The sequence below is a fragment of the Sceloporus occidentalis genome, unplaced genomic scaffold, assembly GCF_023333645.1.
Source record: "Sceloporus occidentalis isolate IW3139 unplaced genomic scaffold, rSceOcc1.0.p SCAF_227, whole genome shotgun sequence".
Classification (NCBI taxonomy): Eukaryota; Metazoa; Chordata; class Lepidosauria; order Squamata; family Phrynosomatidae; genus Sceloporus; species Sceloporus occidentalis.
Window position 1 is genome coordinate 1049104 of NW_028317207.1, and position 15545 is coordinate 1064648.

General features: G+C 40.8%; 1 protein-coding gene across 1 annotated transcript; it reads right to left on the reverse strand.

Annotated features, from left to right (window-relative positions):
- Positions 1–3602: 3602 nt before the first annotated feature.
- LOC149276730 (alkaline ceramidase 2-like) lies at positions 3603–12157 on the reverse strand. The gene is made up of 6 exons (XM_089503360.1): positions 12050–12157; positions 8072–8186; positions 7079–7220; positions 6340–6477; positions 4924–5061; positions 3603–3789 (listed from the first exon to the last, which is right to left on the reverse strand). The coding sequence occupies exons 1-6, from the start codon at positions 12155–12157 to the stop codon at positions 3603–3605; spliced, it is 828 nt and encodes a 275-aa protein (XP_089359486.1).
- Between the last annotated feature and the right edge of the window lie 3388 nt (positions 12158–15545).

Consider the following 15545-nt stretch of genomic DNA (forward strand, 5'->3'; position numbering starts at 1 on the left):
AAGCCCAGATAAAACAAAGTTACATAGATTGGGTAAGCTACATGCTGGCACTCTTTTTTGACGGTAGGGCAATATATAAAATTTCTGTCTTAGAATGGTTACATTTTTTGATTGGATAGGTCACCATACATTAGAAAATTATTTAAGAATAGAAAGAAGGCTGGTAACCAGGAACAGGAGGTCATCAGCACAATCTTATGGTGACCATCACCTAAGGAGAGGCCATTGATGTCCGTGTTAGAACGTATGGATTGCAACAAGGGCTGTAGGGAAAGTTCAAATGGCAACAGTGACAAGAGACAGCCCTGTCTTATGCTTTTTGGCATAGGAAAAGTGAAAGGGCCTCATTTATTCTAAAACTTGCTGAGGGGGACGAGTAAAGCAAGAGGATCCAAGCTAACATGTGTGTGCCAAAACCCAGGTGTTTAACCCATGAACGTCTAGTCTAAGCAATCATTTTCACCTTTTCAGCATCTGTGGATAGGAATAAGGATTGAGTTGTAGTGAGTTTAGCCTGTGGGCTAGGTTAAGGGCCAAGATAGTACTGTCTGTAGTTTCCTGGCCTGGGACAAACCTGTTTGATCTTGGTGTACTAGATGCCCCATATAGAACACGAAGAGACAGAATTTTTGCAAAAATCTTGAGATCAATATTAAGGCGCAATATTGGGTGGCAATTCCAGCACTGCTTGGGGATGAGGGAAATTGAACAAAGTGCAGTCCTAGGGTCTCAAGGGAGAGTTTGTAGTTTTTCAGTGATAGACCGTCTGGAACCGGGCACTTTTAAGTCTAAGAGAACTTCATGGGTAAATCTAGCTCAGGGAGGGTAATAGGGCACTCAAGAGACTGTCTCCTCCTCAGAGAGCTGGCGCTAAACTGTTCGTTGCAGGGGTGCAGTAATACTGAAGAGAGTGTGCTATTGATAGGAACACTTGTAAGAACTTTGTTGGGAGAAGGCTAGGGTAGGTACGGATTTTAGAGATTACAAGAGTCTCTGGCTTTTTAGATATTTACCAGGCTTTAATGCAGTTATAGGTTCGGTGTAGTTGAGGAGTCTGAGGAGTTCTTGCAGATCTCCCTCAAGTAGGGAGGTTTTGTGGAAACGCTCTTCAGAGGCAATACGCTCATATAAAAACTCTAGTTTTTCAGAGGTTTGCTTTTTCTTCGGAAGTGTGTAGTAACTAAGGCTTTAATATTGTTCAGGCACCATGTCCATTAGTCAGGTTGGAGGAGATGGTGAGGATCAAAAGAACATGGTTGAAGCAGGTGGAGACTCCAATTTGAGTATGGAGTAAGAGTGGAATATGTTAATAATAATATTAATAACTAGTATTTATATAGCGCCTTTCTTGCTTTACTAAGCTCATGTAACATGATTACCAATGTGTCTTCCTTCAAGAGCCCTAACAGAAGCCTTCCTGCCACCCTATAGTGTGGATGGGTTGTGGATACACAATACTAACACCTCTTCCCCCACCATCTAATCAGCAACAACTAGGACTTGAAAGCTGAATTGCATTCTTCAGTAACTGTAGTGAGGGCTGGTTTTGGCTCTGCCTTGGGCGCCAGAATCATGGGGGTGCCAGCAAAAGTGTATTTTTCCTATTGGTCCCAAATTCCTCTGTCCCTCTTACCTCCCCTGATGTCTGTCTTCCCCAAAAGCTCAGACTGTTTGCCAAGTATGAGTATACCCAATATTTTTTACACAATGCAGTAAGTAGGTCTATAAATGATATTGTGTGTATATAACCATACAATAACTGTGTAAAACCATAAAACCTGAGTGTAGTACTATGTACGCTAAATCCTTGGAATCACCATCATAGATGAAACGTTTTTCTGCCTAGTCCTTAAAAATAGGTCTTTGCCCTCTTCATTAACAACCAAAAAATACTCCCAGTGGAGTGAAGGGGTGCACTACACTAGAATCCAGTCTATTTTTTGGTAATATCCCTGCTCATCCCTTAAACACCATTCATTAAATCTCTAATATGATATTTAATAACTAGCAATGATGTTGATGCTTTTACAATAACCATTTTCTATCATGCTTGTATCATGAATCTAAATAAAAACATAAAGCAGAAACAAATTATATTGTATTTAATTATTTGCAAAAATAGATATTATTATCAACCCTTTAAAAAAAACAGAATGTTTCCATGAATAACACAACCACTTAACTTACATAAGAATACATTTATACAAGCAAAAATATATGAGGTCTCACCTGAGAAGAAACACTGATTGTTTATTATTTAAGGAACTTTTCAAGGTCTAGACTGACCAACAAGGATGATTATAAAAATTCAATCACCTTTTAACACTCCGTCTCCTGATAACATAAAACAGTTTGAACCCAAAATAATATAATCTGTGTTATACCCAAAAGACGATGACTTTTCCAATGCTTTCTGTATAAGAGTAAAAACAATGGGTACTTACAGGTAGATTAGTCAGTAATCTGCAACAAGGTACCATATACATCAATGATCAAATCTGATGTCATTTTCATTCCCTCCCGAAAAGCATAATATTAGGAAATAGTATTTTACACCAAAGTCATCAAACTGTTTAGCACAACTGTCTTAGATTTGCATGGCAAAACACTGTAATTGTCCCAATATAGAATATTTCAATATGACATCATCATTACTTAGAGTTCCGTCTCCTAATGATGATATGAATTGCTGGATTTGAAGTCCAACGTTGCAAAGACTGGGAAACAAATTGAAATACTCAATTTCAAAATAGGATATACAAGTAAATATATATATAGGGTACAGAGACTCTTCCTCGAATGATGATGTGTTTCAAACACCGTAATGTGTATATTTCGTCGGATAACCAACTGCTTTAAAACACTAGTCAATCCATTGATCGACTGGCTTTTCAGGAAAGACAGGGATCAAAATCCAGTATGAGCATTAGGCCTACCTGGAATAAAACCTAGTAATATGAATGTGTGCTACCTTTTTAACCATAAACACAACCCTGTGTGATCAAACATTGAAAAGACGTGCAAAGTGGCTTAGTGAACAGTCCTTGTAATCGGTGAAAGTCAGCCATGATCCCTATAGCAATTAACATTTGCTTGTGACTGTTAATGAGTCTCTTCCCTGTGAACAGCAGCAAATGTAACAAGACTCCCCAGTACCCTGCATAAAGGTTACACGTTGGATAAATATTCTTCCATAATCCCCCCCAAAAAGATACCAGTAAATAGTGGCCCAGTGCAGCAATAATTCCAGGTGAGGCATGTCCAACCTGCAGCAATAACCCCGGACCTTTGTTCACTTTGACATTTAGATGTTTCATATCATTGTCTGTTTTCCAGTTCCAATGTATAAATAAATGTGATCTTAACACTTCTTAAAAGTATGGGTAAGTAATCAAAAACAATGTTTCCACTCCATTATAAAAACGCATAAAATGCAAATATATAAATAATAAAATCTGCCAAAAAAAAAGAGAGGTTTTCTAGGAGAATTATAAAGCTAAAGGATCTGTTAGTTGCCGCAAGGTGAAAGCTAAAACTGCACCAGGGTTCACAGGTCACTGAGCCGTTTCCCTTCAGAAAAGATTTGATCTCATAGGTAGAATTCATGTAATTTTGAGTGGAGACTTCTTCTGAGCACAGAGTAAGGTGACGTACGGAACCCCAATGAAAGCCCACTTTTCACTTGGCCAGAACTTGATGACGGGCCCCTGTTCTGGGATTTCAGAAGCAGCATCGAAGTAGGCGAAGCACACACAGCCCAGATAAGCAGCGAGGCAGATCAGGATGTGCCTGCAAGAGAAAAGATAAGTAAGCGATCAGCTGCTTCACCTCCCACCCAGTACACCGAAAAAACGTCCTCTTTGTGCTGGAGCGGAGTAAAGAAGTTGAACAGACACTTCCTCGTGCCTCACACTTCATGCAAATTATGGTTTACATATAAAATATAAGATTATGGCTAAATATTGGATTGTGGGACCACCACTTTAAGAGCACTGGTACATGGAGCTGTACAATCAATGAAGGTTTGTGATATCACATTACAGACCTCCATAGCAGCTTCCACTTGGGTTTCTCTAACAGAAGAATAATGATATTGCCGTATTTGCTCAATTATTTCCCGGCTGTCCCATTAGACACCAGTGAATCCGAAGCATGGGGGACAAGTCTAGGGATGCACTGGTAAGTTGGGGGAGGGTAAGAGTGGCATATGGGCGGTATAAGGGCTTTCTGGAGACAGAGTGGCATAAAGGGGGTTAAAGGGAATATCAGGGAGGCAGAGTGGCATATAGGGGGTTAAAATGAATATCAGGGAGGCAGAGTGGCATAAAGGGGGTTAAAGGGAATATCAGGGAGGCAGAGCGGCATATAGGGGGTTAAAAGGCATATCTGGGAGGCAGAGTGGCATACAGCGGGTATAAGGCATATCTGGGGGAGAGTGGCAAATAGGCGGTCAAGAGGCATATCTGGGAGGCAGAGTGGCATATAGGGGGTATAAGGCATATCTGTGGGGCAGATGTGCATAACTGGGGGCAGTGTGGCAAATAAAAAGGAAATAAAAACAAAAAATGCATTTTTCTCAATCATAGTTTTTTTTTTATTAAATAAGAATTTTTTGTTACATGTGATTTAATATTTACTAGTAAAACATTGTTCCTATAGGGTAGCCTTATATTCAGGCTTTTTCTTTTTTTCCCCCTAAATTAATATTCACATTTTGGGGGTTGTCTTAATCAAGCAAATACGGTAAACTAGTTTTTAGTGGGACGTTACCTGATTTACTTTTGACATAAGCTGCCAAACATCCTGTTTTCCGGGGGACAGTCCCAATTTTTAAGTTCTCTTCGACTGTCCCACATTGCTGATAGTGGCCATTGTCACCGTTATGTGCATTATTCATTATGTGGATTGCAGGCGGGCACTTACCATACACAATGGAGGTACGGAAAGTTGAAATATGACCATATCTCGCAGAAAGCCTTGTCACTGATCCAGCAGACTAAAGCTAACATCCACCAACATCCAGACATCAAGCCAAGTTTGTAAACACGCATGTTGTCACATCTATAATAGTCACGAATTAGGGGGGAAAACACATTTTTAAGACATTGTTATTGCCTTGTTACAGGTGCTAATGATGCTAAATATTTAACATGGTTTTATTTAATATGGGATTGTGCATAGGCGGCCAGGGTGGTACCCCTGTCAAGCATTTTAACCCCTTTAGTCCCAGGGGTTTTTGGTACCTCAAGGCCCAGAGCATGTGGTCCCTGCCACTGCAAGAAGGTCAGGGCGTCAGGGCGTACCCGTACCTCCATAGGGGATTCTTGAGATGTGCTTTATGGACGTACTGGTACGTCCATAGGGGACTGAAGGGGTTAACTCTATGAAACAAAAATTATTTTGTATACATTGTCCCTATGTTAGCTGTTATTAAAATACAAACTACCGTAATATATCCCACCTTCACAGATGTTTAACACAATAACCCTTTGCGCTACCTTACAGATCAGTATTTTGACAACTGATTGCATATCACGTAAAAGCCATTTTCTCTTGATTTGTGTAAAATGGACATATTGAAGTTTTAGATAGTCACTATTCCAGGAAACTATTCCAGGAAACATGACTTGACACGGACCTGAACAATGACATTGCTGAAACTGCACTACATCTCACATCCACATGCACCACAGCTGGCCAAGAAGGAAACAGATAGACTGGAGAAGGCACACTTTGTATACATTGCGACACATGGATTGCTGGATTAGGCCACTGTGTGTGTGTTGCTTTTTTTGTCATAGTGTCAAAACAATGTGCATGTCTTTTGGCATTTTAAAAATTAAAAGGATTTTTATCATTACTCTTGCAGTTTTGTGTCTTTAAATGTCTGGCATTGTTATAAGACAGTGGATTCCCAAGCACCAACATAGTTTTATCTCTAGCTTTACTTGAATACTAAGTAAATAAAGCACAGAAATTGCTTCATTTCTAAATCCATTGTTTTTCTCCATCCTTTGATCACACTCATTACACAAAATGTTTTTGACCCCTGTGAGCCGTGTTACGGTGTCACCTTCTCCATTTATGTTGTATTGTGGATCTGAATGCTTGTGTCTAATATATTATTCCAAATGTGTGAGTTGAGGTCAGGTATATGAAGGAGCTATATTTTCTCCACATAAATAAACCAGTGATACACAATTAATTGGTAGAGAATGCCTTTAGTGATCCACCAAGAAGTTGCAGGGGCTTCATGGGCCAGGGGTAAGCCCCTTCCTCTGAAAAAAAACACATAATGCCAAAAGAGTCCAAATCCAAGAAAAAAAGTCCAGAACTCACCTCTTCAGTTCCGTTATCAGTAGCACAGTGCAAGGAATTCCAAGAGTCATAAGGGAAATGTTGTTCATGGCAGGCTTGATAAAAGCTAGTATTGTGGTGATTCCAGAAAGAATACCCACAGCTGCTTTAAATCTCCATCTACAATAGAAGGAAAAGATAAATCACAAAAGTCTGCATACCATATCACAGTGTTATCAGCCTCTTTCCTTCTGGGTACTATATGATTCTGTCCACCAAGTATGCCAGAACAACTAGACAAAATATAAATAGCATTTTCTAGTATCTTAAAGGACACTCCAAGTGTCATATGTTCTTTAAAGGGACGCTGAGTATATGATAGCGGAGTGTCCTCTTTAAATTATTTTTTTGCCCTTGCAAATGCATGGAGGGAATCATCAGAATGCCCCCTATGCATTTGCCCTCCTTTCCTGCCACCCATATCCTTGGCTTGTAGGAGAAGCATTTGGCTGAACACATCTCCTGCTTGCCACAACACATCTGAGCCTGAAACTCTGCTGAATCCTTCACGTTCCCACCAAAATATATATTTGCACTCAACCCTCTGCATCCTTGCTATAAATTGGGCTTTTTTTAGTTTTAGTATGTTCTAATGTACACTGGATACAGCTGATCAGATGGTCTTGTTGTTGGATTTCTGGCAACATGACTAACTGTGAACTGCAGGGTAACAGGCGTCAGTCTCCCACTCGCATACATCTTCAATGCAAGAAAAGGTTACCTGTCATTTCTGAAAACTCTAGGCAAATGTCTTTTGGGAAACCACATAGCCAGTGCAGACATCAGCACCCACAAGATGGCCAGTTCGTCCAGCATCTGTCCCAAAAAACTGAGTGTTGCGTGAAAGTAAACAGATCCGATACCTGCAAGATCACAAGGACAAGTGAATCACACCAGATATTTGAGCAATAAGGCTGTACATGTATATTCTGCTAGATAAATACCATGTTTCGTTTGATGCCTGTGCTCTACTAAGAATATCTTAAATCCCCTTTATCCCCACTATGCCACTGGGCGTTCTCGAATCCTTCGGGATTAGTAGAGTGGTCATATCTTAAATATCTCTGAACGAGGAAAGTAGGAAAAGTAGTTACTAGTACTTTGCCCAATGTGCCATATTTTCCGTCCAGGTATGGTGAGCCTTAATGGGAAGGGTGACCCTAGGTAGATCCTTATCAGTAGCGGAACCTAGCAGTAAGAAACCCAAAATGAGAACGTTTCTGGACAGTGAGGTATTTTAACCCTCCAGGAAGCCACGGGAAATGGTTGTACTCTCTAACATACAATGAAACAAACAATGGGTGAAATCAATAGGATCCTTCGCCTAATATGAACCAACATCAAGGAAAAGGGACATCATCATGACGATTTTCTGTAACTGAATATTGATATTTGTCAAAGCTCAAAAATGAAATGTTGAATTTGTGTGATTTACTGGCATGTCAATAAAGTAGAGTACATGCAAAGAATTCTCAATACACGGAACTCGTATTTAAACAAAATGAAAACAATTGTGTAGAAAGAATGCTACGGTTTGTAGTCCAGGATGTAAGTAAGAATGTTCCCGTAACATGTCGCAGTCCTTGGCACACGGCGTAAATGTTAGACGTCACAGTCTGTGTGTTCTATCAAAACGTCCTGTACTGGAAATAACACGAACTTACTTTGTTTTCCAATACGTATAAGATTTCGAATGACACTCACTGACACTTACCGACCACAACAAGCAGGGCCCATATTAAGTAAATCCCACTGTTGAAGTAGGTCGCGTACTGACGGAACAGGCACATGCATATGGGTGGTAACACAAAAAACAAAATGTTGCTGATCTATAATGAAAAAAAAAGGAAGAAAAAGTGGAAATGGGACATTTAAAACAAGGAAAGCAACACAAATTTCACATAATTTCGTATTTTTGTATTAAATGTAATAGTATGTACAGTATGCCATTTGATTTTAAATAAATAATTGGTTTTTAAGCACACAGTGGCTCTTAAAAGTGAATTGCTTTTTTTTGTGCAATTAGTGACCAGATATAAAATCTTAATGATTTCCCAATTTTATTATGTTCAAATTTGATTGCATCGAGTAGTTCCTACAATCCTAAAATATTTGGGGGTTATAGACCTTCTAATGGTTAACAAACTCTTACTAGTGTGACCAAATGGGTGCAAGGCTATTTTATTATTACTTAACCATCCATAGATTGTATGGCTTTATTTTAGCAACATTGTTGGCTGAAGAGTAGTCAGGAGATATTTTAGTTTATATGTAAACAGCATTTCTATGGCATAAGTGGGCTCCACACCTTGCGAAACATGTTCCAGAAAACTTTTTAACTGTACAGTTACACAGGTAGTTTTAAGTGATTCTATAACATTCAATAAAACAAAACATTTTTTAAAGGCGACGGGTTAACTTTAAAAATATTAACAAAATATAAACATGCCGGCAATAAGTGTATCCAATGGAGGATCAAAAATGTTATGTTACTCTTTGTGATAACCTGTCCTGCTCACATACCTCTTATAACCTGTATAATATGTTCTTGATTCGTCCCTGGATGTTAGTTAATATCCTACCAGCATTAATAAACTGTATAGCTACCATTGAAAAAATCCTATCATAATCTGTCAACGCTGTCGGATTGTGAGTCCAACTACTGGCCTAGAATTAATAAGAGTTGATCTGTAATTGAAAGGGCAGAGCTGCTTTAGAAGAATGACAGCCTACAGTGGATGCCTACACTATAATTGTCCTTATCGGTTCCCCAATCCTACTTGTCAAATATCTTTAAACTATACTGTCATTAAGTAACAACTACCTTGTGTTACTGGCCAAACAAGTCGCATCATTTATAGACATCTGGATCCACCCTCAATGAATCTGTCATTGTGAGACACCTATCAGACGAATCACTAAATGCATCTTAGAGCGCATACAATTATCCGGAATCTCTGAGATTCTTTAAAATACTACTGCTGCTGAAGGTGAAGATAGAAAACCTAAATAAAATGATATCTTCTGCGAAAAGGACAACCAACAGAGCAGAAGACATATACAGATGGATAACGTTTTTCTCACTCTCTTTATCATTCTTACCCAAATAAAAGAAAAGATCTAAAGTAGGAGAGATAATTTAGACTTTACAGACTGATAAAATGACATTAAAGAACTGGCTCTAGACAGATCACCATTGTGGAATCCTTTTGTGTGTTTCCTTTTCGCTATGATCCCACACACCAATTGAAAAAGGGATCATTAGAATTCAATACTGAAGAACCAGGGCTATCTTAACCTTAAAGGCTCCTGGAAATTGTCCCTTGGGCCCCCTCACCTGCGTAGTGTAAATGCCCCCCTCGACACATCTCCAGTGTTAGTTTGCTGAGTTAAGGAAGAGGAAACCATTGTGGGTCACCGGCTGCGGGAAAGGCCTACTGGGGATGACTTGCTAAGGACCCCATTGTTATTAAAGACGGCCCTTGCAGGAGCTGGGAAGATTTCCCTCACTGGAAAGACTTCTCTCCCATTACTGCATCTACCGATTGTCTGCAACATAGAGACCTTCATTCACCTGAATAATACAAGTAGTGATGAGCATTTGGAGTATGATGTTAAATAGAACCAAAGGAAACAGTTAAGGCCACTTTCTATTTTAATAACTGTGTCACATCCTCTAGAACAAAATAGAAATGAAAAAGGTTCAAGAGGGTAACGCGAGGAGGGTAAAGTTCCTGTTTATCCAGATTTATCTATAAGAAACACAACCATGAGCCTAGGCACTTTTGCTTAAGGGCAATGTTCAGAATGAAAGCCAAAACATTTTCAGTGGATAGGTCCTGGTATGAGGTTTTATACAAATGGATAATGGAGAAGGGATGGTGATAAAGAATGTGGATACAATCTGGTGGAAAAATGCTAAATTTGGAACATTTACCACACAGCTGATTACTGGAAAGCAGGGACTTTGCCCCAAAACTGGATATAAGCAGGACAGACTCCAGACTCTTGATATATTTTCCTTACTAATTATGTTATTATGGGAGTTTGTTTAAGTTCATCCAGACTACATTGTGCCTTGATTGGGTTTTAAATTGAATACAACATTATCGGAAAACGTCTAGCACTCTTGAAGGTGATTGTGTAACTCAAATGAAACAAAATAACGCCTAACTTTTATTAAAACATTAAAATGCCTTTCTCCTGACAACAACACACAATGAGGTCTGACAACATATTTTTATTCTTACCAATATGTCCATTGGGTAATATGTATTAAAGGTGCTTTACTGGCGGTGATATTATCATTACAAAGTGATGCTTTATTACATTGATTTGGGTAGGTATGTGCATGTGAGAATGATGGGAGTCCTTTCTGGTCTCAAGTATGTTGATGCCCAGTTAGAAGCACCATTTCAAGGCACTGGTATGGCAGGGCTAAGTATGTTCCTCCACTACAATAAGGTCAGCAGGGCCATTCACTACCAACAGTCACATGGGACCCATAGTCACAGATACTGGCAATTGCTGGGATGTAACACGAGGCACCAGCAGAGGGCAGACTAGCATTAGATCTGCATAGAACATGCTGCACTGAATAGAATTACTTCTACTAATGCAACAGATTGAAACAAAGTTATTTGTAAATACTTATATATAATATAAGCCACTGTTCGTACTTTTATTCTAGTCAATTACATTGTCTCCATCCAAATAAAACAGGTTATGCAGGTGCCAGTAACTGAATGAATCATCAGCTAGTCCTGTGTACAACAGAACCACTGTCATTACAATTATATTATGAGGTTTTCTTCTTAGAATTAGGTTGTCCACCTGTTTTTTTCCTTCTTACGAATGGTTGTTTATTGACATTATGTTTGCTGAACAATAAATATTCAATAAAAAAAACCTAAAACCTGTTTTATCTTCTATCCACAAAAATTTACCCCAGGACTACACAATACATTTCCATCTTGGAGCAAATGTACACAGCACTGGGAAATGCCTGATAAATCATATATAAATGTAAACAACAACCTAATTTATCAAGCTTCATCTTGAAGAAAGATAGGCAAACCTTACAAAGAGAGTAAATGAAAACAAATGAGTAAGTGAGTGATCATGACAGTGATACATATACAATAGACTTGTGATTTTCTAGAATAGTCAGAACATGCATGGTTAACTTTTCAATGAATATCTGTTTTTTTAATAATATACAGGCTATTTGTCACATTTCTCATTAATAGATTGTAGGCTGGCAGGTACAGGACTATCTTCCCCATGTATGCCAGTATATATTGTATATTGTCAGCTTTAATGTTATTGTCATTGTTCACTCTCCTCTTATTGTAATAGTGCTAAGGAATCTGCTGTATATTAATGTAATGGAAAGAAGTTACCAAACAGAATTACAATGGATAAGGACTAGTCTTCTAGCCAAGATCTCACAGAGTACTTGGAGGTATTGGGGTACTTTGCCCTTAATACCATCCTCTCCTAGCAGATTAATTCGAAGATAAACAGGATATGGTAGCTGAAGGCATCTCTTTTACATTGAGCAGAACAATTTGGCTCTGGTATAGCCATGAATGGTGTATTGGTTACTCAAGGAACTATTAATACATTCAATTTCCACAGATAGAACAGCATAGGAAGCAGGAGACAACAGCATGACTTGGATGATACAAACCGTATTGTAGAACTCAGCTATGGAGGGGACAATCTTGTAGTTGTCTTCACACCAGTCTACCTCTGAGCTCCCAGCTTGAAGATGATCCCATATCTTTAAAGAACCCATTGAAGATAGTAAGATGGTAAGCCTGACAAATGGGTAACTGCTGGTGGTCTAGGCAAATATCCCCACTTAGACACAACAGGTGTCAGATGCAGAGACAGACACAAGAAGAAGACAGCAGTGGACGCTTAGCCAAGTTGTTGATTGTCTAGTTGTGCTGTTGTTGGAGTCCTCCTTGTCCTGGGTTCACTGTAGGTCACTTAGCAAGTCTGGGCTCCAGCTGTTATGTGAGTAGACGCTGGAGTGCAGCCTTTTAACATACACTGGCAGTGGGTGGAGCTTGATGTCATGTGCGAGACACCAAAGATTGGAGAAGACAGTGGAGGTCTGGATGAGTCCTGCTGAAGCCTCCTGATTTGGTGTTCTTTGTCAATCAATAGAATGCTGGTGATCTGAGACCTATAGTACCCGGTGCTGGTAATGTCACTTGTCACCAGCCTACTAAGAGGACTCCATGGTGTTGAACATGGTCCTGACCTCCTTGATGAACATGATATATTAATATGGAGACGCTGCAGTAATTCCTGCGTGTAAATAAGCGTGGATCAGATGACAAGGCTGGCTGTCAGGGGTTCTGTGTGGGATAGGAGTGACAGCCTCTGCCTGGGCTGACAGGAGCAGCTGTGCTGTGCAGCTTCTTCTTTTGTGCCTGGTTGTTCCCTGCCATCTGGCTGATACCCTTGCTGCCTCTGCTATTAACCCTGTCCACACACTGGGTGAGATCCCTCCCTAGCATGGGCTCTGTGAGCTGTAACAATGTGCATGGCTGGGTGGCGCCTGGACCTTTTCCCTCCTCTCTGCTTTGCTCAGATCTGTGTAGTCTCCTCCTAGCAGACTCTGTTTACATCCTGAACTGGACGCAGAATCTCACCCACTTCTTTATTTGTTAACCGAGGAGGTCGGATTACAAGGCATGCCACTGAATCTGGATTCATTTGTCACATGTTTTGAGCCAAAGTGCTCTTATGAAGGCAACCTTTCCCCCGGCGTTCTGGATTTATTTTTTATATATACACACACACACATACAGTATAGACAAACACAATGCACTTAAGCTAATAACACAAACTATAATAATGTTTCATGTATATATTGAACACATCCATTAAATATTCACAGTGCTGGTGGAAAAGGTAATTGAACCCTAAGATTTAACAAACCTCCTTTGGCACTAATAACTTCAAACAAGCGCTTCTGGTAGCTGAGGATCAGACCCAGGGGTGTAACTAGAAGCCTCGGGGCCCCAGTGCGAGAATAGGTTAAGGCTCCCCCCGCCCCAACCCAATCTACCCCCTTCTCACACTATCTACCCCCTTCTCATTATCTACCCTCTCCCTACCCCCCTTCTCACTATGTACCCTCTCCCTACCCCCTTCTCATTATCTACCCTCTCCCTACCCCCCTTCTCACGATCTACCCTCTCCCTACCCCTTCTCACTATCTACCCTCTCCCTACCCCCTTCTCACTATCTACCCTCTCCCTACCCCTTCTCACAATCTACCCTCTCCCTACCCCCCTCCTCACTATCTATCCTCTCCCTACCCCCCTTCTCACTATCTACCCTCTCCCTACCCCCTTCTCACTATCTACCCTCTCCCTACCCCTTCTCACAATCTACCCTCTCCCTACCCCCCTCCTCACTATCTATCCTCTCCCTACCCCCCTTCTCACTATCTACCCTCTCCCTACCCCCCCTTCTCACTATCTACCCTCTCCCTACCCCCTTCTCATTATCTACACTCTCCCTACCCCCCTTCTCACGATCTACCCTCTCCCTACCCCCTTCTCACTATCTACCCTCTCCCTACCCCCTTCTCCCTATCTACCCTCTCCCTACCCCCCTTCTCACTATCTACCCTCTCCCTACCCCCCCCCTTCTCACTATCTACCCTCTCCCTACTCCCCTTCTCACTATCTACCCTTCCCCTACCCACCTTTGTAGGTCACTTACCGTGCAGTTCTGTGGTGGGGGCGCAAAGCCTCTGCCTCGCTGCTCTGCCACGGTGCGCACAGCTTTACTGCTGAGCGCTGGGGCAGCGCTGAGGCAGGCGGCGGCAGGGAGCAGAGGAGACAGAAGGGCGCCGAGTGGTTGCTGAAAACGACTAGCAGAACTCCATGGCCCGGTCACAGTCGCGACCCCTGCGACCCCGGTAGTTCCGCCACTGATCAGACCTGTATAATGTTCAGGAGGAATTGTAGACCATTCTTCCTTACAGCACTGATTGAGCTCAGCCATATGCCTAGGATGTCTGATATGAACGGCTCTCTTGAGGTCATTCCACAGCATCTCTAATGGGTTAAAGTCCGGTCCACTCCAAAAGGCAGATTTATTTTTTTTTGGAACTATTCTGTAGTAGATTTACTTTGATGTTTAGGGTCCTTGTCCTGCTACATTACACATATAAACATAGATTGTGTCAGTGGATAAGAACTATTTGGCACATTCAAACTGCCCAATATCTGAACACACAAATTCTACTGAGCATTAGCTGGCAGACCCTGACATTACCCTGTATGATAGACTATCGGATCAGTGCCAGAATGGGAATGAAAAGCAGCCCTGGTAATATTAAGAGCGCATGTGACCACACGCCACACCAGGGGTATAACTAGAAACCACTGAGCTCTGGGGCACTCAAACTTCACAAGCAACATGTCCCATAATGCCACCTTTACCCCTAAACAACTTGTCTGTGCTACTTTTCCACCCAAACAGCTTGTCTGTGCCATCTGTTCCCCCAAACATCTCACATGCCACACCAGGGGTTTAAGTAGAAACCACTGAGCTCTGGGGCACTCAAACTTCACAAGCAACATGTCCCATAATGCTACCGTTACCCCCAAACAACTTGTCTGTGCTACTTTTCCACCCAAACAGCTTGTCTGTGCCATCTGTTCCCCCAAACATCTCTGCCATCTTTCCGCTCAAAGCAGCTTGTCAGTGCCCCACGCAGCATGCAAAAAATAAAAATAAATTCATGTATGAAGAGTGGTAGAATGATCTTTTTGAATCAAGAAGTCTGTGTTCCATTAACATATACTTTTGTGTGTGATTTTGAAATCTGTGAGTGTTGTAAAAACTACACTCCCAGCATATTAAATTTTAAATTTGCAATCTGTGATATATGCAATATATAATTTGTGTTGGCAAACTAGATGAGAAAGAGGAAAGGTATGGTTAAACAAAGACATAGCAAAGTGTTGAAAAATGCATCAAACTTATCGGGAAATGGACAAAGCAATAGAAGAATCTGAGTGAAAAGAATGAAAGGATTTTGTAAGGGTATCTCATGCCAGCCACTCTGTGACATTACTGAGGTTAACTGAGGTTTCAGTGGAGTTACATCATAATCCCAATGGATAGAGACAAATGTTCAAAATTCAGGAAAA